General features: G+C 43.5%; 1 protein-coding gene across 2 annotated transcripts in view; it reads right to left on the reverse strand.

Moving 5' to 3' along the window:
• Positions 1 to 27680, reverse strand: part of AS3MT (arsenite methyltransferase) — a 383350-nt gene that overhangs the window by 142494 nt on the left and 213176 nt on the right. For both annotated transcript variants that reach the window (XM_069239493.1, XM_069239492.1), the window contains exon 10: positions 12170 to 12307. In XM_069239493.1, the coding sequence (XP_069095594.1) occupies positions 12170 to 12307 (138 nt within the window). The remainder of the gene's footprint in view (positions 1 to 12169; positions 12308 to 27680) is intronic.

The following is a 27680-nucleotide window of genomic DNA, read 5'->3' on the forward strand; positions in this document are numbered from 1 at the left end:
GGTCGATTTTCAGGATCTCCACAAGAAATGTATGTATGAAGCAAACTTACATATAACGAATTTCAGCGGAGACTAGGGGCATATTTGTTGCCCAACCTCAAAACCCAACGTTATTTTTCTAACTGGTAGTTTCCATCAGGTGGGTCGAAAAGCCCCAAAGCTTAATAGAAATTCCAATTTCGGTAGATGTATGCATTTTATTTTGCTGATTGCAATATGAGGGCAGCAGCATAGTGTGCATTGATCTTTTTGTGATAGCTTTACCTGAAAGAAGAGCAATACCTATTTGCTGTGCCAATTCTTTTTACTTGTGGAAGTCATTCACCCCAAATGTTATGCATGGAAGTATTGACACACACCACATGGACAATAAAAAATAAGGTATGATGACGTAGCTGCCACATCATTTGCAGGTGCCATGATGCTTGCGTGTGATACAGTCACAATTTTCGCTTTTATTTCTAAACTGAAAGGGCAAGCAGTAATTTGCCAAAAAAAGGAAATAATAAATAAGACGGAGTGGGGGGAGGGAGGAGTGGGTGTGTAGGGAAAATAAGCACACCGTGGGGGGAGCTACAAGGAAGGCGGGAGAGCACAAGCACAGGGGCGACAGCAACACAGTGCATGGAGAAGAGAAGCACAAGCTCGAGAGAGGTTAATACAGAGAAAAGCTTAGAAGGGAGATTGCTGGAAAACGTGCACTCTCACAGAGTGCTTAAGCAAAAAAAATAGTCATCTAGAGGTAAGCAGTAGAAGGAGACAAGTAGAAAGGCTGTGCTCCAAGGGAGGGACAAACACAAGCTTGAGAAAGCATGCCACTGAATAAGAAGTGAGCAAATGAGTGTTTTAATGAAATCAACCAATTGAAAGCAATGGGTGGGCTTTACGCTCACTGTACGTTCTTGGTAAGCTGACAGTAGTTTTTTTGCAATCACATAACATGTTTGCCTGGTAGTCCTGATCAAAAAATGAAATTACTTTCAAAATTCTAAGCCATGAGTTGAAGAACATCCTCTCACAAAAAGGTAGAAAATAGCCAAAATTGTAATACATCAATTATTACTATGCAATGTAAAAGAACAATGTTTTTGTAAGTCGCAACATCAACTGTGCTTAGCAGTCCCTTTGTTTATATAAATATGGGTATATGATTGCATGCCCACAGCTGTGGATAAAAACAGCCTCATAGTCACTGAATAGCTCGTTCAACTCCAAATGCAAAGACAGTTCTTTGGTGATTACTGATTTAATGTCTTGGCTTTGTACAGATAACGCAGTAATGGACATGACATTTCAGACACACATGCATCCTTTTATGCCGTAACTTGAGGCACGCTTCCGCTTCTTGGGGCGATACTTTCTCTGTGCAAGATACTGATTGATTTATTGATGAGTGGGCTCGGACAGGGACGCACAGTTTCAGCACCGAAGGCTACATAGATCTAAAAGGGTGAAGGAGGCTTTTAAGAATTTTACAATTTAGTGATATTTGACAAAAAAGCTGGGTAGAACGCGCAGAAGACGGCGAGAAAAGCAAGGGGCCGTGATTTAGACAAGCTAGCTGCCAACTGAAGATAAAAAATGCACATCTCCTTCATAATTTTCCTGTGAATGGATGAATGGTGTAGTCAGCTCTAACCCAAAATGTATTTTACCACCAGCCTCTACTACACAGTTCATCTACCTTAAGCTCCTGGGACATCCGATTGCATATTCACTGCAACAGTTGTCTACTGTCCCCTCTATTAGAATTATATGTAATTTATTCTCGATGCCGAACGGAATTGTGTATTAATTTAGGGCATTTTATATGCTCAGTACTGGCAGCCAAAGCGTGAGAAGGTGACATGAGAGGCGACAGGGCGCAGACATCTTTCATAGTAAACAACACAGTCACAGTTTATTTTTCAAAACGAATTGAAATCTAACACGCTTACTAGGATGCTATAATAATGAGGCTGTTAGTAAAAAGAAAATAGCTAACGTCCGCTTCTTCTCTGCCTTGTGAAAAATGTCTCAAGGTAACTTTCTAAGTCTCAAGGTAACTTTCTGGGACATGCAGCTGTGCTCATTTTTCCATGCCCTTCCTTGCATATCTTGTTTCCATTCCATGGACTCGCTCTGCCTTTGTGGCTGCTCCGGCCCAATAGCTGCAGGGATAACTGACAGCAGAAGGTCAGTACAGAGCTCAGTCTGCAAAAACATTCAAAGCTGGTTTCTGTGCTTGATAATCTCATGGTCAAGCAGTTTACATATCGTGTGGGCAACTCCATGGCGGTCAATGACAAACTTGTCCGGCAAGGATTTTGAACTATGTTCTTGATCAGAAAAAATCCGTCATGCTACTCAATATAGCATTTATGGTTTGGAAAGTTGTTCTCTTTTAGTTTTCAGTGTATATTGTAACATTCATATACCCCTTACAGCCACCAACATTTACAGTAAATGTAAAAAGATGGGTGTGTTTGTTAAGGTGTGATCATACCCACTGCTGCAGCTGAGCAAAGAGAAATATAAGGGCCAGATTTAAAAGGTCCTAGCGGCAAACTGCTCCATATTTACAAGGAGGTGTAACACCACTTTTTGTGGCGTTATGGCTCCTTGTAAGTATGGGCCCCTCCGACGCAGTTTTCTGCATCAGTGGGGCGTGCAATGAGTGTTGTTTTGGGCGGTCCATCGCAACACCCATTGCTTTTGATGCTGCACCAGATTTACAAGAAATTTAGCATGGCAAAACAAGGAGGAATGCTTTTATTCCTCCTCGTTTTTTGCTTTTCCTATGTGAGCTGCATTTTGGAGCACACATAGAAGAAGCTAAATGCCACGGATGGTTGTTTATGTGCAAAATGCAGCACACATAGAAGTGCCAAATCGCCATTATAGATTGTTTATGTACAAGAAGGAGTACCTTCCTGCACATAAACAATCACTCCCCTCAACGCGTACACCCTTGCACTGTGGTGCAAGGATGCCTGTATTGGTGCAGGCAGCTTAATTTAGTGGCAGTGCAGGGGGAAATGCTGGGCTGCACCGTACTCTTGTAAATATGGCGCAGCCCTGCATTTCAAAACTGGTGCAGTGTGGCGCTGCTGATTCTGCGCAGCACTGCGCTGCACCAGTTTCTTTTAAATCTGCCCCAAAATGTGATGGATGTATAGAAACACGACAAGAGTAATATATTTAGCAAGTATGAAGCACCCAGCACTGCATAAGACAAAATGATGATAATACTTTCCCCTGTTGTGCGCTACCGTATGCACTAAGGGTCATGTTTACAAGACCCCTTGCGCCGCCGGAATGTCACTTCTAGTGACGTTCCGACAGTGCACACTGCAGGGCCATATTTACAAGGCCACATAAAGCCACTCTGCATGGCTTTTCAAGGCCTTGCAACTCACCATGGAACAGGGAGGCGTTCCATGGGTGTTGCGGTGGGTGTTCCCACGCGACACCCATGGATTTTGATGCATTCCCAAATTTACAAGGAGTTGTAACCCTGTGAATGCGTAAAAAACCTATGCCTCCCCAGAGGGGGGTGTAACGAGGAGAAATACCTTTATTTCTCCTCATTTCTTCCTTTTTCTGTGTGTGCTAGAGTAAAACGCCTCTTGTGATTATTTTTGTGCAGGAAGGTGTCCTGTCCTGCACAAAACCCATCATTCCCGACACGCAGAAACCCTTGCACCAAGGTGCATGGGTGCCTGCATTGGCACATGGCAGCCAATTGTGCACCAGCGCAACAGAAAAGGACAGGAATGCACTGTATTTTATAGATAAGTCGCATTCCTGCCTGTTTCTTTTGACGCAGGGCAGCGCAGCAAGAAGGCTTGCGGTGTGGCGCGGCCCTGCACCAAAAGCTTGTCAATATGTCCCTAATCCTCAAAGAGAATGCCCTGAAAAGGCGCACAACTGCTACGTAAAGTTATATTGTAGGCAGTGGACAGAAATAGCGCCAGTTTGCATTGTAGACAGCATATTCCACTGCTTCTAAAAGTAATGAGCAGTAGAATAAGGGTTTATGTCCCACTTCCACCCTTAAAACTGGGTGGAAATGCAAATGTCAGCATTGACTCGTACGGGCCCTTCAACATGTCAGGGCATGTTCCTGACTCACATGGTTAAGAGGGTGCCAAGTTACTCACTGGAGCCAATTCAGAACGGGGATGTGTGAAGTGCACAAGCAGTTTTGTTATGCATGGAGGGTTCGGCACGTCTGAAGACCAGTAGTGGCGCCTCCGTGTGGGCAGAGGAGTGTCGCCCCCCGCCAGCAGCAGAAGAAGCAAACCTTTCACAAGGAAGGAACAATAAAGTACGTTTATTGTCCCTTCCTTGTGAAAGGGCTGGCCATGGGGTTACGAACAGTGAGGGGAGTGCATTGTGCACTCCCCTCACTGCGCATGTATGTTTGGCCACCCGTCGCGGGCCAGCCAAACATACATGTGCAGAAGGCTGTCTCCAGCCCAGCAACCTTCATGCCGGGCTTGAGAGAGCCTGCACAGGCTCCCAGTCTGCCTGGGAGCACCCTGGCTTGGCGCTCCCAGCCAATCCTGACGCTGCTCTGAGCAACGTCAGGATTGGTGCAGGGCAGGCTTGGGAGCTTGTGCCTGCCTGCAGAATGGAAGAGAGGAGCAGTGGGGCGAGAAGCAGTGCGGAGGTAAGTTTATTTATTTCTAATTAAAATTTATTTACCCCTCCCCCCCGTGCGTGCCACCCCACCCTGCCCCCTGTAAACCCGGCAAAGCCACTGCTGCTGAAGACCTCCAATCCTAATTGTAAATCAAGGAACGAGGGCCTAGAAACTGCAGACGCACACTAGGGGGCCAGGTCATTTTGCCCTTTTATAAGCGTATCACAGTTTTGTAAATAAGGTCCAGTAAAAAATTATTACTCAATTATGAACGTTGTAAAGAAATGAAACACACTAAATCACAGGAGTAACAAAGAGCTTTGTATCAGACTAAACTAGAAAGAGAGGAAGATCTTTTTGTTTCCTATGTTCTCGCTTGGCTAGTGTTCGGGTGTTGGGGGCGGGGTTTGCATCCCGCTGATGGAGCTGTATCATGTGGTCTGGTGCATTGCCAATAAAGACAACTTGTTCCTTTGAAAGGGCAGTGGTTTATGCAGAGAACATAAGATGCCGATGAAACATGCACCGCAAACCTAAAGGTTAAGGCCGCCATCTATCTGACTTCACCTTTTTCAGTAATCTGGAACAAACACAAGATTTACGAGTTTGTTTAAGAGAAAACCAATTCATGCTGAGGTGGCATCAAAACATGATGCCCGCTCATCAATAGGCAACAAAATGCAACTCTTAGTGAGCTGGTCCTTTAGGAAGCACAGCAATGATTACAGGGCCAACTCGGGCTTTAATTTAATTTGTGGTGCCTTGCTTTCAAAGGCATCCTGGGTTTATGGTGTTGTTCTTCAATACATTTATTGATTCTTTCCATTAATAGGTGCATATATAATGAATGCATACTGAACAAACAGTTTCATGGCACTGAACCATTCTACTGTCCTCACGTTGAAGGATGTCAGCCTGGTAAACTGAAGTGGGCAAATGTACTAAAAAGTGATACAACACTGTGCAGCAACCAAAGTTGCTGTATTGCACTGCATCATAGGTAGAGAGCAGAACAGTGCCATATCTATATCTCTCCGTTTCCCTGCACTGGTGCATCTTTGGCTGCCTTTCACCAGTGCACACACCCTTTCATCATAGTGCAAGCAGGTGTGCATGATGTCAAGCACCTGAAGCTAAGTGAAATACATTCTAGAACTATGTATATGTGTGCAGCAATGTTGGTTTTCTAAAAGTCTCATGGCAGTGTAATGTTTTCACAGAAATCCCTTCTTCCAATATTAGTAGATAGCTTCATCGGCAATGATGTAGGACAATGCATCGCAGCTCTTCATCATCTGTAATTTGCTCCACTGCCTCGCAAAGCATCTCGACACCGGACTTGCATCGGAGCTCCTCATCAGTGGCTCCACGATGCCAGCAAGCGCATCTCGACACAAGGACTTCACATCTTGTCGCTCAGGCCACAAGGTACTTTGTCAGCGAACTGACCTTAGTCCTGTATCTGGCCCACGCTCCATTGCAGTCAGCCTGAACTTGTGACTTAGCCAGGTCTACCGAGACCAGATAACCACGGTTGATGCTTTTTGGGTTTTTTTAGAGTGATTTTAAAAAAATCTTTAAAATTGCATAACTCCGTTTCTACTAATTGGATTTTGTAATTTTGGTGTCAAACTATTTATTACATCTAGCTCTATTTTTCTAAATTGGTGTGGGATTTTTCTTCTGGTGTGTTTTCACCTAATTACTGTTTGTGTGGACATGTTGCACATTGCCTCTAAGTTAAGCCTGACTACATTTGTGCCAAGCTACCAGAGGATTGAGCATAGGTTAATTCGTTTTTTCAAATGTTTCACTAAGACCAGAATTATGGTTGCTGTTTGAGTTGGATTTTACCTCCTCAACCGGTAACCCATTTTCCTCCATTGGTATTCAGCAGTGAGATCTAGGACTTGTGTGTGCAGTACTACACAGTGATTTTGTATAACACTAAAATCCCAGATAAATAATTTGATACCATTGCAAGTTTCTTTTAAATCCCTGTGTAGTTTCCAAATTCACCCACATTCTAATTGGAAGGAAAAGAAGGAAAGGAGTAAAAGGCTGAGGCAGAGGAGCGAAAGGATGCAGCTGCGAGAGCATTTGCTGAAAAAAGAAAAACTGTCTGTGAAGTTAAAACTTGCTTCAGAGAGGCTTTCTCATGAAAGGCGCATCATAGAACTGGACACCAGAGCCAGGCGGGCAGAGTCCAACAGTAATGAAGTCAGCATAGCCACTGTGCCCTCTGAAGACAAGAGGGTTCACATTTGAAAGGGTTTGGTGCGTAACTCTGCTGTGGGGGGGTGACAAAATAAGTGGCTTAAAGCCTACAAAGTTTCTCTGGAGATGCAGAGGGTCCCTGGAGAGGACTGTGGGGGGCCAGTCTCTGAAGACACTGGTATGGTATACTGCTAGGGTTATGCTTATGTATGGTCTATCTATTCAAAAATGAAACAGCAACCCACTGATTAACTGTAGAGTCCTACCTCGTCAAAAGGATTGATTTTACCTCAATTCTGTACCAAGTAAAAAATTATGAAATAGTGTAAATAATGAGAGACAGTTGGTTACCCAACCCTTGTTTTATGTATGGAAATATTGGCAAACTTGAGGTCAATATTTTTAAATTTTAATCTATGGTGATTGATTAACTTACCTGAAGTCTATTATGTGTCAATAGTTTGTATAATTCTATGGTTTTTTGTAAACTCAAAAGAACTAGGGCCCATATTTATGGGAAGATGACGGAGCGTGACGCTGTGCCAAAATTGGCAACACCACGCTCCATCATTTTCACAACACAGGGATGTGCCATATTTAAGTGAATATGGCGCACCCCTGTATTGTCCCCTGCGCTGGCGCTAAATTTAGCTGCCAACGCAGGCATCCTTGCACCATCATGCAAGGATGTCTGTGTTGAGGAGTGAGATTGTTTATTTGCGGGAAAGGGCACCTTCCCGCACATAAACAATCACTAATGGCGTTTTGCTACTTTTGTGTGTGCTGCAGAATGTGCCAAAGCGTCATTTTCAAATGAATGTTTATGTGCAGGAAGGGACACCTTCCCGCACATAAACAATAATTTCTGGCATTTTGCTCTTTCTATGCATGCTGCAGAATGCAACACGCATAGAAAAGGCAAAAAACTAAGAGGAATAAACGTATTCCTCCTCGTTGTGCCTTGCTAACACCACCCAAGGCGTGGCGTTAGATTTTGGCGCTGCCTTAGGTTTACAAACTCTTGTAAATCTGAGGCACCGTCAAAGTGCAATGGGTGTTGCTGTGACACACCCACAGCAACACCCATTGCACGCCCCTCTGACGCAGATAACTGCATCGGAGGGGCTCATATTTACAAGGAAGTGTAACGTCACAAAAAGTGGCATTACTCCTCCTTGTAAATATGGAGCAGAGGATGGCGCCACTGGAGCGTCACTCTAAGTGACGCTCCAGTAGTGCTAGGAGCTCATGAATATGCCACTAAATATCTAGATGAAACAAATGACCATCTGCAGAAGGTGGAGAAGTCAACTCCAGTGGTAGAATTCTACATGGGCCCCAGAGATGCTACATTATCAGGCGCTGAATCTTCATTAAAGGTGATAGGCACAAAGGAGCAATAAATTGAATGACCAGGCATGTTTATGGGGCAATGTGTCTAGCAGAAAGCTGAAACTACTTAACCAGCTGAAGACACTTATGAACCTGCAGTGAGCAGCTCATATCCTAGTGTGGGACAGCCATTCTCCTCCCCATATGAAACGGTGATGAGGTGATGCGCACATTTGTTGAGAATGATTGACACTGCCTGAACACCAGGATACCCATGCAGTGAGGAGGATGTAGAAGCTATCCTCAAGTCTTGCAGCAGTCCTTGGTGGAGGTGTCATCAAAATGGTGCAAAGTAATACCAGACCTCAACCTGCATGTGGACAACAAACAAATGATACTTCTGAGACTCGGGACACACAACAGAGGCTCCAGGCAGTGTGACGTGAACTTTAAAGCTCCACAGGTTCTTTTCAGGAGTTGCTTGAAATAAGCACAGTATTCGGTGCAACAAAACTGTCTCTCTTAATTATCAGCAAACTAACTGAGCCCATCCTTTTATGTAAGTGCATCCATCACCTCTTGCCTCATTAAGTAAATGGCCTCACTAGCTAGGTGCACTTGCTGCTAAAAGGGACAGTGTGGCATATTGTCTATATTATGCACTGCTCCCAGGTCCGATGCAAATTTATGTTTGTACTGGAGACAGCACAGCAGTGAATGGTAAACCAGTTTTTGAAACCATCTGACAACTTTTCAATACACAGCGGCGAGAAGCATGTTGAAGAGGAGGCACAGATTCTCCCGACGGCGGGTGAAGTTTGTGAATGAATGCACTGGTGGGGGACGCCTGGGATGGAGTCACACTGACTGTGTACCACTTGATATTTGGCACTAAATCAGTACGTCTCCCAAAGGCCAGTTGGCCCCTGTGTTCACATTTATAAACAAGCATTTTCAATGCAACGGGTCTCACATTTGCTCGAGTTAGAGATATTAGCGTTGTAAAGCAAAAAAAAAAAAAAACAGTGCGATCGCGATCTGTGTAAAATAAACGGATAAATTAGTCCGGACTTCAGGCTGAAAACATGGAGCCTCGTATGTTTTTGGTAGTTTACCGGTGCAGTGTAGGTGGGCTAAACACCGGAAAAGGCATGACGTATGCATGCCTTTCACCAATGAAAGCAAGCTGACTTTAAAAGGCAAGCCCACGAACCAATGTAAGTGACTGACGTGGCATGGGCGAGGTTTCAAGCCCAAAGAGAGATTACTGAATGGACTGAGCACTTTGGGCTCACCCATAAAAAGGAGCAGGTCCACTGGAAAATAAATGTCCCTATTTGCATGGGGATACACACCTGGCAAATACAGGAATGATCGCTTGATATACCACGAGTGCCAAATGTGTTCCAGCGCAATCCATATTATTACAGGAGAGGTTGCACAAGTGTCTGCAGCCCTCTTTGTAATATCAAAGGGCCCGAAAAAGAGGGGGGAGGGGGATGGGAGTCACCGGGTATGGATCTCCTCGTGTTCAAATTAGCACTGCAACTCTGCCTGTTTCTGCAGTACAGCGTCCGAATGTGAAAATGGCCTGCTCTGTTGATTTACAACATAAAAAACACGATGTGGCATATCGTTTTCAAAACTTGGGTGCTATTTTTATGACCGCATTAAACAGATGAACATCAAAGTTGGCAAATGAAAATATAAACGAGTTACCAAAATAGCCTCGTATCATAACTGGTAGTATTCACTACTACAAAAAACAGGAAAACAGACCTATGGTGTCAATTAGTTGTCACCGTTGCAATAAAAAATGACACTTTTTTCCACTCATTTTCTGCCAACTGAGAGCACAGTGCTCATTGTTCACTATAGCTGTGTGCGCAGTAAAAACACCTGCTATCAGCTGGTGCTAACATCGAGTGAGAAATGCAGGGGGTGGTAATAACAAAAAATATGTAATGAAATTGTTGACTCATTGTTCTCTATTTTAGTAATAAACATTTTAGTCGCTACAAAAACTCTGAGACTGACCAATGTAAATGTACTTATACATGATATTCATACCATGCCTAAACGGGTGCCAAGTGAAACAGCCCTGACCTGTCAGGGATGTTGTGGGTTGTAGAGGAGTAAAGGACTATGATAATGTAGATTACCTTTTCCTTCTACAAGTTTCACTTGGCTAATGGCCTAGAAACCTTATAACATAGCCTTTGAAGAGAAGAAACGTTTGTGAAGGAGGAATGTTAAATGAAAACTGTCACCAACAGGGGGGGCATCCAGACAAAACAAAGTGATGGCATGGCCTTTGTAAATGTTCTTTTGATTGAAAGCTCTGGCACGAACCTCTTCTAAGTCAAAACATTATAGAGTATTTAGACTCTGAAAGCCCAGAGTCAAGGAAACCTTCCATTTTGGCAGTGGCTTTTCAAGGCCATAGCTTCTACACATCAATTTAGAGTGGTCTGTTACAATTACATCATAGCCCCCAGATTTAGAAAGAACAACCTGCACCAGTTACAGGCTTTGCAATATAGTGGACACTTTTGGGACCGATTTTGCTCACATGAAACAAGCCCTGGAAAAGCCAATAGGTCTAGATTTATTGTGCCAACACATGCAAACAGAGGCATGCAGAACTAAAGCTACCTCGTGATGGCAAAATAAGACCAGATCTTTTCGCTTTCTCAGTTCTTGATAGTGGTCTGGGAAGTATTTTTAGTGTTGGTAATGGCGGTGGTAGTACTGGTGTTATTGTTGGTGGCATTGTGGTATTGTTATTAGTGGTATAGATGCTTTTGTTTTAGGTGGTATTGGTGGTGTATGCTTGTGGTATTAAGGCATTATTGGTGGTGTGGTAGTGGTGTAGTATTGCTTGTAGTGTGGAAGTGGTTATGAAGAGGTGGTACTGGTGGTTATATAGTGTTTATTTATTAATTGAATAAAGATGTTTTATGAAGTGTCGCCTAACACCCACTGCAGAGCACTATGGGGGAGTGAAAAATCAAGGAATAATAACAAGGTAAGTGGAACAAGAAAAGAAAGAAGGCATTAATCCTGTTGTGGATAAACAGTTGGCGCAAGGACAAAAGAAAGTTACGTTTCGTTAAGCGGGTTGAACAATGGGAATAAAGACGTATGGAAATTCACTCATTGGCCTTTTTTGGTGGAGAGTAGATTGGATGCAACAGTAAACAGGAAGGTTTTAAAGACTTCCGTGAATTAGTGATAGTCTTCTTGATTTCCCCTGGCAAGTGGCAGGGTATTTCAGAGACATGGACCCAGGGATTTTAATGATTTGCCTCCACACTTCAGTGTTATGGTCATATGTTGAATGAGCTGAGATGCTTTGGCTGATCTTAGATTTCTTATTGGTTGGTATGGTGGGGGCAGAAGTTGAAGGTAGATGGGGTCAGATTTGTGCAGGGCTTCCTGCATGTTACATAATACCTTGCAATTCATTATGTGTCGTAGAGCCAATGGAGATTCGACAGGAGAGGTGAGGTGGGTTCAAATTTCCTTAGATGTTGTAATTGATGTTTCTTTACAACATCAGATGGCCTGACTTCAAGATGGCTGTCCAGAAGTGATAAACAAAAGGCAATTATGTGGCCATGTTAGGTTTAGGCTTGCCCTCAGGTCATGACAAAATGATTCACAAAAATGGCTGCTATAGTAAAAAATAACCGTTACTTCTATAAAAAGCATTTATGAGATGAAAACATCGAATGTGACGGTGTGTACGTTTTTTGATGAAAAATAGTCCTTCATGTACTGCAATACTAGCAAGGTGAACTATACAACAAACAGCCAATAACAGGACGGTGAGAGAGAAATACTCTGTGCCAGTGGCTGAAAGTAGCGAACTCAAATATGCCAGTTGCTTAAGCAGGCTGATCTAGAGCCCACAGTATGTATGTTACAGACAGCAGGTTAAAAAGACAGCCCTGCTGTCAGTCCAGAACTAAAAATTGGCTCACAGCTCACCTTTGCTTCTGCCCGACAGCATCCTCCACTTTTAGAAGTGACCTCCCCTGTAACTGGGCGCATCAGAAAATCCTGGGCAAACCTGGAATTCTTCAGAATGTTGTATGTGTCCTCATCAACGTCAACAACTTCACCTTCCTAAATTATGAACAAAGTTACAAATAAAGTACAATGATAGGAAGGACAATCTTCTAAGTTGGAAGAACTGACATACAGACATTGTAGTGCATATGCTTTATTCATTTTACTCTCCCAGGGTTATAACACTTTCACCATTTATGTATTTATTTAGGAAACAGCAACAGCAGCGCGAGCCTTTCATGCATAACAAACAGATGTTCCTTGGTAATTCATTTTCTTTACTGAGAAATAGCATCAGTTCTGTTTATGTCTGGCTTGACAGTGCAAGCCATGGCATGGCTGTAAGCATCACTACAGGGGGCTTTCGTGCCACCCACATGTTGGGAGCTAGTAGTACATGTTTTATTGAGTGGGCGGAACTTACGTCCTTCCACAAAAAAGTGCCTGCCCTCCACACAGCTGTGATCATTTTGTTTATCTAGCTGCCTGAGGTAGAACTTTCAGGAGCACACACTGTAATTCTATTAAAGTGTCTTAGATAACTAAATAATTTGTGGTTGTTACCCTGGCAGCAGCACAGATGAGAGGAGGGCAAGCCATTGACCTACATGGACGTTTAGGTGTGGCTTGACAGGGCAACTGGCACCTGACCTTTTAACCCACACGAGTAGTATTTTACAGGTCTTCACTTCCACACAAACACATCATCTACTCCCATGCTACTTATTGGTAATGCTTCATATTGCCATAAAACATTCCTTTCAAAACCAAACCTACTGGCATTGCCAAAGCGTATTTGACACTTTTAACTGCATCTCTTTGCAAGTGTAGCGTGTTTGGTTGAAAGTAATTAAGTGCGAGGTTATTATGAAAAGCAACGTCTACATTTTTTGCATAGTCTAAAATAACTCATCAATACACCTTCAATTAAACACTTTGTGACACTAAACAAAGGTCATCATAAAGTTCAACCCTTTATAGTTAATCCCTAATCTCAAATCTGTAACGGTATACCCGAAATCCTTAATAATATATGACAAACCCTTAACCCTGGATCGTTAACCCTTAATCTAGAATCCCTAAACCTATAACCTTAAATACTATACCTTAAACCCTACACCTTATGACCTTACCCATCTACTCTAAAACCTTATATTCCAAAATATCTATGCCCTAATCCCGCCCCCATATCCTTAACCTTTCACCCTTCATCCCCTATTACCTAAACCCTGTACCCAAAATCCTCCACTCAATTTCTTAAAAACGTACCCATATACCTTGAACTGTTACTATTATTCCCCTAAGACCTAACCATATACCCTTAACTGCTGACTCCATTCCCTTGACTCCCATACCCTGTAAAATTAACCTTATACCCCAAACTAGTCCCCAATCCCCTACACCCCATGCCCCAACCAACCTGTACCCGAGCCTTAAACCCTATTTCTTGAACCTTAAGTCTCTACCTTAACCCCATGCTTTTAACACGTAGACATTTAACCCTAACAGTCTAACCCGGGACTCCTAACCGTTAGCCCCTAACCCTTAATGCCTATCTTTAACCATATCCCCATACCCAAACCCCTCAATCATTAGCCTGTACCCTAAACCATTACCTCCTAGCTCTAAACTCTAATCTCTATACCCTTATACCCCAAAACTCTAACCCCCAAACCCTTAACACTTGTCTTCCATTCACACTGTCCTTACTTCAATATATTTTGGGAAGAATAACTTTGGCAAGTGCTCTTTTTTTTAGGTATTTATATCCGTAACTATTAATTGAGAATTGTTATTTTTAAAAGTGTTGTTTATCCAAGTTGTGAGGTGATACCAACATAAATGAAACTGTAAATATTTTAACTTGTGAAGAAGTCACAATAAAACACAGTACAATCTTTTATATACATATTTACATGGGCACATGGTTGAAGAGCTGGATATATAATTGAGTGGAAGTAACAGATTAGTCATCCTTTCCTTCTTGTTTGAGGACATGTGTTTTTAGAGCAGACTTGAAGTGAGGAGTAATGAGGTGGATCACACATAATCAGGGGATAAGTTCTAATGCTGAGGTTCACACAAGGGGCTATATTTACAAGGCCCCGTGGCACAGGCCGGTGCAGCAAGTCCTCTGAAAGGTCAGAAATGCGTTGTATCTATAAAATACAGCAAATTTCTGTCCTCTCCCCCCTGTGCTGGCGCAGAAATTGCTGCCATGTGCCAGCACAGGCACTCTTGCACCATGCACCGTCGCACCATGGTGCAAGCTGCCTGCATTGTGGGGATATTTGTTTTTGTGCAGGAAGAGGCACCTTCCTGCACAAAAACAATCACAGGAGGTGTTTTCCTCTTTCTATGAGGTGCCCCTGAGGTGGCGTAGTAATCTGACGCATTCCCAGATTTTTGTAAATCTGGAATGCGTCATATTCCTTAAGGTTTCATGGGTTTTGAGTGAGAACACTCCAAGCAACACCCATGGAACGCCCCTTTCACACAGTATTATGCATGAAAGGGGGGCGTATTTACAAGGCCATGAAAAGCCATGCAAGGTGGCTTTGTGTGGCCTTGTAAATATGGGCTGGTGCACTGTGCCACCAGAGCGTAAAAAAAATAAAATGGTACTCCAGTGGCACAGTGTGCCGCTAGGACCTTGTAAATGAGGCCCAGGGTATTTTGGGAGTAGCCAGTAGGTTCTGGCTTGCTTAGCAAGGACTGCAGTGAAATGTGAATCTGAAGAGGATTTCTGCTAAGTAGCTGGGGAATATAAATCATTCATAGCTTGGAATATATTGATTAGAAACTGGTTTGGAGCTCTGGTTTTAGTGGATAGTGAGAAGACATGGCGATAGTGTGAGCTATAGGTGTGTTTAGGGAGATTATATAGGTTTGTTGTAGCAAAGTTCAAAATCGTGTTAAGTGAGACTAATGGTGAGGGACACCTACTCGTAAGTGTCTAGTTTGCAGAGGACTTTTACCGGGATGTGTTTTCGCTGTATTAAAAGGAGCCTTAGGTGAGAATTAATGGATACTAGGTAACTGGTACCAGGCTGTGGTAGCGATAAACAAATCACTTATCTGTTGTAGCTCTCTTTCTGGTAGAGGAAAGGAACAAATGTTGTAAACCTTTCAAAATGTGCACTACAACTGGAGATTTAAACAATGAAGGCTGATTCAGCAACACACGTAAAAGCTTAAAGAGATGAAAGGTACCCTTTAACTGTGCCCAAAGCAAGGGCCTGTTGGGCAAAGGACAAAACAAATAACAAAATGTGAGATAATTTTGCCTCTATGGGGTCTCTCTGTCGAATACCGCTCCAATCCACAAACCTGTGCTAATGACAGGAGTATACAGGTTTTGTTGCGGGACGTCAGGCAGCCAAGATGACATCAACCATCTCCAGAAGAAGGTTTAAGGTGTTCCGCTGTTGCTGCTCAATCTCTAAACATGAAGGTGGAGACTGCAAGTGCCAGAGTGCAGAGCAGAATCCTAACCTGCACCCATGACAGTAGGTTCACCCAGAAAGGTAGCCTGACAGGAGGGCAGATGCTCAAGCCCAGGAGTTCTGGATACCATGCTCTCCATTCCCAAACCGGAACCACTAAGTTGACTTGGACCCTGTCGGCCCTGATCTTCATGAGAACTCAGGGTAGGAGTGATATCAGTGGAAAGGGATACAAAAGTTCCAAGTTCGACTTGAAGCAGAATATGTTTCCAAGTGAGAGACGCCTTAGAAACTCCAATGTGCAGAAGTGTTCCCATTTTGTGTTCTGGCTGATGGTCAACAGATCGAGCCATAGTTCTCTACATTTTCAGAAGAGACCTTGAGCCACATCTGGGAGTAACTGCCACTCGTGATCTGCTAGGTGCTGATGGCTGAGCTTGTCCACCCTGGTGCTGAATGATCTTGCCAGGTCTTTTACAAGCAGAAAAATCCCTTGGTGGTCCAGCTGCCTCCTGGCACAGTCTGTGACCCCACCGCACTTGTTGCAATACGGTAAACCAGTGGTGTCATCCGTGTGTACCTCTATCAGCCTCTTCTTGACTGATATAAGGAAAGTTTTCAATGCCAAGCAGATGGTCCTCAGATCCAGATGATTGATATGGAACTGGGACTCCACCAAAGACCAGAGGCCTTTGATTTCCACCCCTCACAAATGGTCAGCCCAACCCAGATGAAATACATTGGTCACCACCGCCAGCTCCGGGTGAGGTAGAGAAAGAGGGTCTTCTGCTGACCCAATTGCTGTACAGGGAAAACCACTACAGATCTTCTGCAGTCTCCTCCGAAATAGTGAAAGTGGTCAGAGAGGTCCCCTTGATGTTGGGCCCATTGAGACATCAGATCCCACTGCAGAGTCTGCATATGCCACCTGGTGTGCTTGATCAGCAGGATGCCGGAGGTCATCAGTCTCAGCAGCCTCAAAGTTGACCTCACTGAAATCCAGGACAGAGACTGAAAGATCGGGATCACAGCCTGAATGTCCTGTACTCTCTTCCCTAGGGAATGGGATGAAACGGAACCGGGTCCAGAATGGCTGAAGGAAAGCTTCTGAGAAGGAATCTGGAATGACTTTGGCATGCTGACAGTGAATCACAAAGACTACAAGTTTGCTGTAGTCTGGGTTGGTTGACGACTGCCTGGGGCAAGCACGCTTTAAACAGTCAGACATCAGGATAGGGGGAAATAACTGCACCACTGACATCTGAAAGTGTGACATCACCACTACCACTATCATTTTCATGAACACCCGAGGGGCACCGGTGAGACCAAATGGGAGTACAGTGAACTGAAAATCTCCTTTCCCACCACGAACCACAGGTAGAACCAATGCCCCTAAGAAAGGGTATATAGAAATAAGCATCGTGCAGGTCCAACGCCACCATCCAGGCTCCAGGGTCGAGGTCAGACAAGACCAGGGTCAAAGTGAGCGTTTTGAATTATTTCTCCTAATGGAGAACGGCAATGAATGGGCTCAGATCTAAAATAGGACAAAGGCCTTCTTTTTTATGCACCAGAAAGTAGCATGAATAATAACCATGTACTACTTTGGGCACAGGCACCTGTTCAATAGCACTTTTGGCCAGAAGGGCTTGCAGTTACTGTCACAAAAAACAGAGATGGTCCTCTGTCAGTGGCCGGGGGAATATGTAAGGTTCGGCAGCATGGTAAGGAAGGATAGGCCATAGCGCACTGAACAATATGCAGGACCCAGCTGTCCGATGATATGGTCTGCCAACTTGGCAAGAATTGTTGGATCCTGCCTCTCACTGGATGTCTATGCTCTGCAAGGGCATACTAAAGGGATCTGGCAAGTGAGTCTGCATGGGGGGTACTAGACTGGGTGGCTGTCGACCCTGACTGCGGGCGGTAGGCATCACCGCCTCGAACGCAAAACTGTTGGGTACCTTGCCGAGACTGTTGGCTGGCAGAATGGGGAACCCTGCCGATGCAGCAAAAGGAGCAATGGGCCTGATGCAGCTGGCAAGGTGGGGCAGACAAGCCTAGGAAGTGTGTGATGGGCCTGCTCGCCTTGACCTGCTTGAGAGTAGAGTGTGCCTTGTTCCCGAACAGGCACATCACATCAAACAGCATGTCCATGAAGGATGACTGGACATCACCTTAAAAACAGGTGGACCGCAGCGAAGCATGGTGGTGAATGGCAGCACTGGAGCAAATGGCCTGCCCCGTGGAATCGGTGGTGTCCAACCCACAACAAATTGTGAACTTGGCAGTGTCACAATTGTCCTGCCTGGCCTGGGCGAGGAGAGGCTGAATATCTTCAGGGACTCTTTGGGAAGACTTCACCCACCATATCCCAAAGGCTGTGGAACTAGGGCCCCGGCAGGGAGCTGGCATTCTCCGATCATAGCACCAAGCTGGTGGAGGAGAAGTCCCTTTCCCAGAATGTCACCATCCTTTTTGACTCCGAGTCAGTGCAGAGTAGTATAGTTAGTCTTACTTGCGGATGCCTGGGCCCCCAAGCTTTCAGTAGAAGGGGGCTGAGATAAAAACTCATTGAAAGCGTGAAGGGTCGAGCTGGCGCCAAGGAAGAATTTGCCTGTGGTAATCCAGACGGAGAACCTATTGGCACCATGGTGCCCGCAGACCTGCCAGAGGGTGTCTTGTATGACATTCAAGTTCATCGATGTGTAGGTCTTAAAGTCATGACCCAAACCAAGTCAAATCTGATAAGGATCTGTCACAGATATTTTTTTGCAACAGTCCTTACATGGCTTAAAACCTGTTGTTTTGGGAGGAGGCATGTTCCTTGCACATTGTGAAACAATGTTGTGATCGTGGTAAGGGTCTCAAACAAATGAGCGGGAGCTCTGGATCTGTGTCTGGAAGAGTGGACCAAAGTAACTGATGTTGGATGTGCAGGAGTGGTGCCTATGTAGCTCCACATTTCATTTCCAGAGCAGAACAGCGTCTCGAATGGGCATGCAGAGGTACTGCTGAAAAGATCTATTCCTACTGACTTCTTCCATGGGCTTACACAGTGTAGATAAGTTGGCATAATATGCACAGAGACTTTGAGTTTCCATAGGTTCCTGAGACACTTCAGACTGAACTTATGTACACCCTTAGCAGAAATGCAGGACATAACCACTTTTTTTGACTGCAGCATCATTCTGACTCTCTCTCAGGCTCATTCTAGTTGCAGTCTCTAGATCCTGGCCCAGTGTGGTATCTGCAAATACCTTCTTACCTGCTTACTGTAGGCAATGTATCTGTCCTTCATTGCATGCAAGTGCTTCCACACCCAGGCTTTGTGTTTCACCTGTGACACCACACCAGTGGGTTGAAGTGGGCACCATTGCTGCAGCAGCTCCATCGGTATGTGCTTGAGTAGAACTGTGTTCTGTGTGCAGAGCAACTGAGAACTAGGTGTAGTGAGTTTTGTTCTATGAAAACTCAAATCCGAGCTAAAAATGTGGGTTAATCTGAGACTCCAACTTGTGTACCACTAATTATACTAGTATGTATGCATCTGGAACTTTGCTGCAATTTTGTGTTTGGCTTGCTATTGGTGTTTAGTCAAATGGGACTATTTAAATATTTTTAGAGCACAGTTTGATAAATCTGGCCTGGCTGTTTATCCTTAGAGTTTGTGTGTGAACAGGATTTGGAAGATGTTAAACCAGTAGACACAGATTTTTCACACTGGTGCATGTGGTTATTGGTGAATATGATCAGGGTTTTTCAGCTTTGTGGAGATTTTGTGCAATGTCAAGTGCGCATGTCTGTCGACAGATTTACAAAGGAGGGGAATGACGAGACTTACTGCTGAAATCAAGTCAGAGATAAACATCAGTCAGAGGTTTACATTAAATGTATTCTGTATTCGATCAAGGAAGACCATAAAAGTGCATATAAAACAGCAGCATAAAAAAGAGATAAAATTGATTCGTTAAATCAGACAGATCAATCTGCATGCTAGTTAAGAAGCAGTAAAACATTCAATAAAAGTAACCTGTTAAAATAAATAAATAAGAAAACAACTTGTCAAAAAAAAACAGACGCCCTCTGCCGTATGGCACGTTGGAACTACTCTGCAGTTAAAAAGTAAATCCTCGCCGTGAGAATGACTATAAGAAAACCAAGGCGGCCCTGCAGTATCTAATGTTTGCCTGTTTCAAGAAAGGTAAAATAAGCAGTTTCCTCAAAGATGCATAATAATTGCAAAAGAACATTAAGTGCAGTGTGCATTGCTTAGAGAGGCCATTGCATGGGCAAGGGGGTAGTTTAACAAAGTAGGCCTCCTGCATAGGGATAGGTCACTAGGAAAAGGGCAATATTCAGCCTCAATCTCACCAACTGGAAACTAAGAGGCAAGTCGGTAACCCAGGATAGGTACGGCTCGATGCCATTACAGGTACAAATTTCCACATACGCCTGGACTGTAGGCTTATTGACGTCTGACTGAAGTCTCTTGTCACTACATTTAGCCACAAAATGCATTTCAGAGTTTTCCCAAAGCTAGCTTGATATGTTCCTGGGGTCTTAAAAAGATCCCTCAGGTCCACGCTCCTGCAGATATTGTGAATATATCTAATTCAGGGAATTTTCAAGCAATGGTCTAATTTTAGGCAGTTGATAAGAACCGCCCAGGTGAGTAAGGTTTCAGTTTTTGCCCAGATCTTAAACCATAAAAGCAGTGGGTGCAACTTTATGATTTTACCTTATCCCAGTTTTGGCGTGGCAGATGAAGGAGTTGGTAGATTTTGAAACAGCTGGTAATCATTTAATGAAGCCATTTTTGGACCACACCAGCCCTTTGTGGTCACTGTAGCCCAACACACCTGTCCTGTAAATGGCATTTGTGCAGCACTTAGCTTTATATTTAGTAGCAAGCTCTCTAATAGGCTTATTTCCTATTCTTGCGGCAAAGCTGAAGACCGCCTCTGTGGTTTTAGCAAGAGTGGCAGCTCTCCTCATTTTCAATGGACCCAAAGTCAGTTTCTCATCAAATGGTATCCCAAGATAATGAAATTTTGGAACAGTGCTGACTCTATTGCTATTAACCCTGAGAACAGTGTTATCCTTCCTGCTGGAGCCAAAAAATCATAACATGAGTTTTAGCCTGACTAACAAGAAGATCCAGACTGGTCACGAAGGACCAGAAACGGCCAAGCAAACGTTGTAAAGCGATCACTGCCCTAGTTATTAATACTGCGTCGTCCGCATAAATCAGGGCGGGGATACTGCGATTACCTATTTGCGGACAGCCAGCATTAAGATCTAGCACATGTTCTTCTAGGCCAGTGGTTCCCAACCTTTTTACTCTTGAGGACCCCCACTGAATCACTACTGGAAGCCAGGGACCCCAAAGCAATTTGTACAATTTAAATTTCAAACATTAAAACAGTAATTTACAAGAAATACAGAAACAAGTACACACCAAGCAAATTACTCAAATTACTAGATATAATTATTTTATATTGAAAAGATACGCAAAAATAAAAACATTTTAATGGGAACATTGGCACTGCATCTTGGCAACTAACTTTTCAAGGTTTGGTTTTATTTAGGAAAGGTAAATCCTCAAGCGATTTCAGTTTTTCTTTTTTAGTTACATAACATCAGAGAAAGCTTATTCACATAAATATGTGGTGGGGAAAGGAAGTAAATGCATAAGGGCCTTTAATCTCTCCATATCCTATCTGTCACATGTAATTCATTTGTTTTATAGTACTTATCATACCAGGGTAGGGTGTCGGAGAGCTTTACAGGGGACTACAAGGTGAAGGATTCACATGTCATCCATACTGGTAGGCATTTTCTAAGAATACCTGATCTGGAGAAGCACAGACTCAGGATTCAGAACATAATACAGTGGTTAGCGTTGACTTTAATAAAAAGAATGTATTTCTACACAAGCAAAACGTTTTTTAGAAGCATAAGGAAAATGAAAGACTGGGGAAAAAACATAACTTTCAAATTTGTCCCATGGAGTTTGCATGCAGCTCTTTGATGGCAGTTCAAGGCTCACTGTGCTAGATTACCAATTTTAAGTTATGAACTGCACAGTAACAAAATCTCTTTGACAAAAGCAGTAATCCACGGTGCTAGACACACAAAATACTGTTTATTGCATGATACACGTTCTTTGCAGCAGGCATATTCACCATCTGCGCTACCTTAGATGTGTCACAGCTGCCACTAGACAAACCTCCCATCTCTCTCCAGCAGTTACATTAATCATCAGAGTTATCTTGATGCTTTTATTTTTCCCCTAAAGCTGCTGGGTGTAGATGGAACATTGCCTTTCAAACTGCTGCACAAATGAAGTAATAAATATAAAAACAGGCAGCGAGAAGCCCCATCAGGGGAAGTGCCTTCCTGCCGGCCCAGGCCTGCGGACCCCCTTGGAATGTGTCACAGACCCTTGAGGGTCCACAGACCCCTGGGGGTCTGCAGAACACAGGTTGTGAAACACTGTTCTAGGCCATTTACTACAGGGACAAAAGGAAGAGAAGAGACACAAAGCAAACCCTGACGTACACCTCTAGCGAGTTGAATGTTTTCAGTTGTCCACCCCTCACCTCCCGAACCCCCCATACCTGACCCTGGCTGTCACTGCGATATGAAGTTCTCTATCTCAAAAAAAAAATGTGGGCTTCACCCCAAGATCTAGTGTTATGTTTCACAGCTTGGTTCTATTTACAGTATCAAATGCTGAGCTTAGATCCATGAAAGCTAGGTACAGCTTACCCTTCATGGCCACTGTATATCTGAGTATCAATCGGTATAAACTGAGATGTTGCTCAGCTGTCCCTAGGCCCAGTCTAAAAACGAATTGAAGGTCTGACAGCACATTTGCCCAGGTTTGCAGGCACTACAACAGGATTCTGCCCAATATTTTGGCGGTAGAATTAATCAATGATATTGAGCAATAACATTGTGAACAGTCCTTAGAGCCTTTTTTAAAGATCAGGATAGTGGTCACACTGGACTATGCCTCTGGAGGGCCTGTTGCTGAAATTGTCTTAAAGACATCAGTCAAGAGTGGTGCCAACAATGGTAAATTAGCTTTATAAAGGTCGACTAGTATCCCATCTGGCCTGTGGGTTTTCCCAGTAGGGCATAGTTCGATAGCTTCCACTACCTCACTCATCTCAATCTCCAGCCCGTTAGAAGGCATAGCTACAGGGGTGAGAAATGGAGGAAAGACCTGGGGATACTCAAGTTAAGATTGAATAGTTATCTGCAGAGGTTGAGCCCTCCTTGCAGATAGGATTGAATAAAGGTAAGTAAAATGAGCAACCTAGTTTTCCAGAGGGATCACTGTATCCAGACCAGATTCCTGGGTTTTCTCAAAATATCTATGGTTTACCGCCTTCCAAAAGGCTTTGCTATCCTTCATACCACTGGCCTCCACTAGGAAGTTATAGGCTTCATCACTAAAGGTTTTCGTCCTGGCCCTTTAAGCCTTCTAATACGCAAGACTTTAACTGTGATCAGACTCTGGGTTTCAAGGGACTTTTTTGAGAGCTGCGAACAACTCATTATGGGCCTTGGTGGAGTTGGCATCAAACGATTTAGGTTGCTTCCTGGTGTTGGGTGTGTTTGTAAGCGCAAGCGAATTGTGTTCCACGCCACAGATTCTGTTAAACCCAGTAACTATTGCGTCTCACCTGGAATTAACGTTATCATCGGAACAAGTAAAAACTTCTGGGAGTGTTGAACCCACAAGAGCAGTCAGGAAAGAATCATTATCCATCTTTTCCCAGCTCATAATCACCTCTTTATTACTACAGATGAGCAGTGGTAGAGATTCAGCCTTCAACTTCCCCTTCACAAAAACAAAATCACCAATTGATAGAGCCAGAAGCCTTTGGTCAATAAGGGGAGATTCTGCCACAATATAGTCTGCAACTCAATCTCTTAGATCCTTTGAAAATATGATGAAATCAATTTGGCTATGGCTGTCCCTCCCAACAAAAGTGTGGATGATCCGTCTATCAACATAGAGGGAATAAAAGGCAAATACTAGCTTATACTTCATGAGCACCAGATTTACTTTGTCGCCAAACGGGTTGTGGGAAGAATGAGTAATCGGGTCCCCTGCATCATCCACCGGCCCACACGACTTGGTCAAAGATAACTGGCAGTACTTCATGCTGAAATCCCCCAAAAACATAATCACATCACTACCTCTTATGTTGTTAACACAACTATCAATGTCCTCAAACAATGATCTAGCCACTTCAACATTATTATAGAAGTTTATCAATAATGTTTTCTTGGTTAGACATTGTAACAGAATAAGTTGGTAATGAGCAGAACAAAGGGTCGACCATATAACTTAGGCTGAGAAAGCAAGGGTAATAAGCCCCTCATTTGCCCTGCCCAAACAGCCTGAAATTGCTGGGATGTAGTAAATGGTAAAACCATCAACAGCCATAGTTTCAGATAACCAAGTCTCCTGGAGGCACAGTACTACATGTGTTCAGTGAATTGCTTTAAAAACAGGAACTCTAAATAAGGAGCTGTGCTGTATATTTTGTAAATATGCTGAAGTTGCAGTAAGATGGAAGAGAATGCTAAATTTGATTTTTGTAAATGAAGTAAATAGCATACAATATCCTGTATTGATGCTGTAAGAGGGGCAATCTGTTTAGATTGACAGTAATATACAAATCTTTTCCATTTGTTGGCATAGTACTGTCTGGTAGTGGGTTTTCTTGATTGCTTAATTACTTCCATACATTCAGTTGGTAGTTGTAAATACCCAAATTCTATGACCTCAGGAGCCAAATCGCTAGATTGAGTGTTTTGGGATTTGGGTGCCTGATCTGCCCTTTGTTTTGTGTCAACAGATCTGGTCTGTTTGGGAGTTTGGAGTGTTACTACTGACAGGTCTAGTAGTGTTGTGTACCACGGCTGACATGCCCACTTTGGCGCTATGGGTATCAGACTGAGCGTGTTTTGACGCAGTTTGTTGACTAGAAATGGAATGAGCGGGAAGGAGGGAAAAGCGTAAGCAAATACATCTGACCAACTGATCCATAGAGCATTGCCCTTGGATAGGGGATGTGGGTATCTGGATGCAAAGTTTTGTCATTTTGCGTTTTCATTGGTGGCGAACAGATCTATGTCTGGTGTTCCCCATTGATGAAAGTATTTTTGAAGTACTTGAGGGTGAATCTCCCAATCTCGTGTCTGTTGATGATTTCTGCTGAGAACATCTGCTAATTGGTTGTATATCCCTGGAATGTACTGTGCTACCAGGTAAATTTGGTTGTCTATTGCCCATTTCCAAAATTTTTGAGTTAGGAGGGAGAGTTGGGACGAATGTGTCCCTCCTTGTTTGCCTAGATAATACATGGTGGTCATGTTGTCTGTTTTGAGCAAGACATTTTTGTGAATGAGGAGAGGCTGAAAAGTTTTGAGTGCTAGGAAGACATATAACAGCTCTAAGTGATTTATATGTAGCTGTTTGTGTTGGGCATCCCATTGTCCTTGAATGTTGTGTTTGTTGAGCTGAGCTCCCCAGCCAATCATTGATGCATCTGTTGTAAGTATGGTCTGAGGCACAGGGTCTTGAAATGGCCACCCTTTGTTTAGATTTGTGGAATTCCACTACTGAAGGGACATGTATGTTTGGCAGTTCATAAACACTAACTAGATCTTGAAGTTGACCCTGTGCCTGAGACCACTGTTGTGAGAGGCACTGTTGTAAGGGCCTCATGTTTAGTCTTGCATGTGGAACTATGGCTATGCAAGATGCCATCATTCCTAGAATCTTCATGATAAATCTTACAGTATATTGTTGATTTGGCTGTATGTGTGGTATGAGATTTTGGAAAGCTTGTATTCTTTGTGTATTTGGATAAGCTAGGGCTTTTTGAGTATTTAGGATATGACCTAGGTAAGGCTGTATCTGTGCTGGTTGAAGGTGTGATTTTTGGTCATTGAGAGTGAACCCTAGCATATGCAAGGTTTCAAACATATAATGATTGTGTTGTTGGCATTGTGTAAAATTGCTTGATTTTATTAGCCAATCGTCTAGATATGGAAAGACGTAGATGTGTTGTCTTCTTAAGTAGGCTGCTACTACTGCTAGACATTTTGTGAACACTCTTGAAGCTGTTGTTATGCCGAATGGCAACACTTTGAACTGGTAATGTTTTCCTGCTATGACGAACCTGAGGTATTTTATGTGAGCTGAATGGATGGGTATGTGGAAATACACATCTTTGAGGTCTAAAGCAGTCATGTAATCTTGTTTTTGTAGTAGTGGAATGACATCCTGCAGAGTTACCATGTGAAAATGTTCTGACAGAATGTACAGATTGAGAGGCCTGAGGTCCAAGGTGGGCATGAGGGTGCCGTCCTTTTTGGGGATGAGGAAGTATAGTGAGTATACTCTTGTTCCTTGTTGAGACCAATTCTATTGCTTGTTTTGATAGAAGAGATTGTACCGCTTGTTGCAACAGAACATTGTGTTCAGGGGACAATTTGTGGTATTGTGGTGGAATGTTTGGAGGGGTGGAAATTAATTCTAGGCAATAGCCATTGCGGATAAAATATAATACCCAATTGTCTGTGGTGATTTTTCCAATGAGAGTGGAATTGCTGTAGTCTTCCCCCCATAGGAGAAGTGTGGAGTGCAGGGGTGGGAAGGAAGTCACTGCTCAGGTGGTGTAGTGGCTTGCTTTGAGGTTTGGAACTTGCCTCTGTTTCTGAAATATTATCCTCTATAGGACCCTCTAAACCCTCCTCTTTGATATTGGGTTTGTTGTACCTGCTTTGTCTGGGAGGTAGAAATATCAGAGGACTGTGGCTTAAAACCTCCTCTAAACTGGGGTCTGCGAAAGGAGGCTCTATATGGTGTGGTATATAATGCACACATAGCTTTCGCAGTATCTGTGTCTTTTCTCAGTTTCTTAATAGTGGTGTCTACTTCTGGGCTGAATAGATGTTTCTTGTCAAAAGGCTTAAAAAGTATTGCCTGTTGAGTTTCTGGTTTAAAACCAGAGGAGCGTAGCCATGCATGCCTTCTAATTGCAAAGGCAGTATTGACACTCCTTGCGGCTGTATCAGCAGCATCGAGGGCAGACCTTATCTGGTTATTGCTTATAGCCTGTCCCTCTTCTACAACCTGTTGTGCTCTCTTTTGATGCTCCTTTGGGAGGAGCTGTATAAGATCTTGCATCTCGTCCCAATGGGCCCTGTCATTTCTGGCTAGAAGGGCCTGAGAATTGGCAATTCTCCATTGGTTAGCTGCTTGTGTGGCAACTCTTTTGCCAGCTGCATCAAATTTCCTACTTTCCTTATCAGGAGGAGGTGCGTCTCCTGATGACTGTCTGTTTGCTCTTTTCCTAGCCGCGCTGACTACCACTGAGTCTGAAGGAACCTGATGTGTCATATAGTCTGGGTCTGTAGGGGCAGGCTTATATTTTTTGTCAATTCTAGGGGTGATGACTCTAGCTTTGACAGGCTCATTAAAAATTTGCTCATCATGTTTAACCATTCCAGGCAACATTGGGAGACACTGGTACCTGGAGTGAGTGGAAGACAGTGTGTTAAATAGAAAGTCTTCTTCCAGGGATTCAGAATAGATAAGCACTCCATGATGAGCTGCTGCCCTAGAGACTACTTGGGTGTAGGCAGTAGTGTCTTCTGGAGGAGAAGGTTTAGATGGGTAGAAGTCTGGATCATTGTCTGGAATTGGATCAGGGTCATAGAGATCCCATGGGTCTACTGTATCTCCATGTGAATATACTGAATGTGTTGGAGAAGTCAATGGTGGTGGACTACTGTGAGGTGAAAAAGAAAGCTGTGGAGAGTGAGGAGAAGTAGGGAGAGGTGCTGGTTTCTTTTTTTGTTTCTGCACTTTTGTTGGTGGTTGAACAGAGTCTAACTCCTCTTAAAAAGCCAGCTTTCTTTTAGTCTTTAAAGGAGGTGCAGTGATGATT

The sequence above is a fragment of the Pleurodeles waltl genome, chromosome 6 (assembly GCF_031143425.1).
Source record: "Pleurodeles waltl isolate 20211129_DDA chromosome 6, aPleWal1.hap1.20221129, whole genome shotgun sequence".
Taxonomy (NCBI): Eukaryota; Metazoa; Chordata; class Amphibia; order Caudata; family Salamandridae; genus Pleurodeles; species Pleurodeles waltl.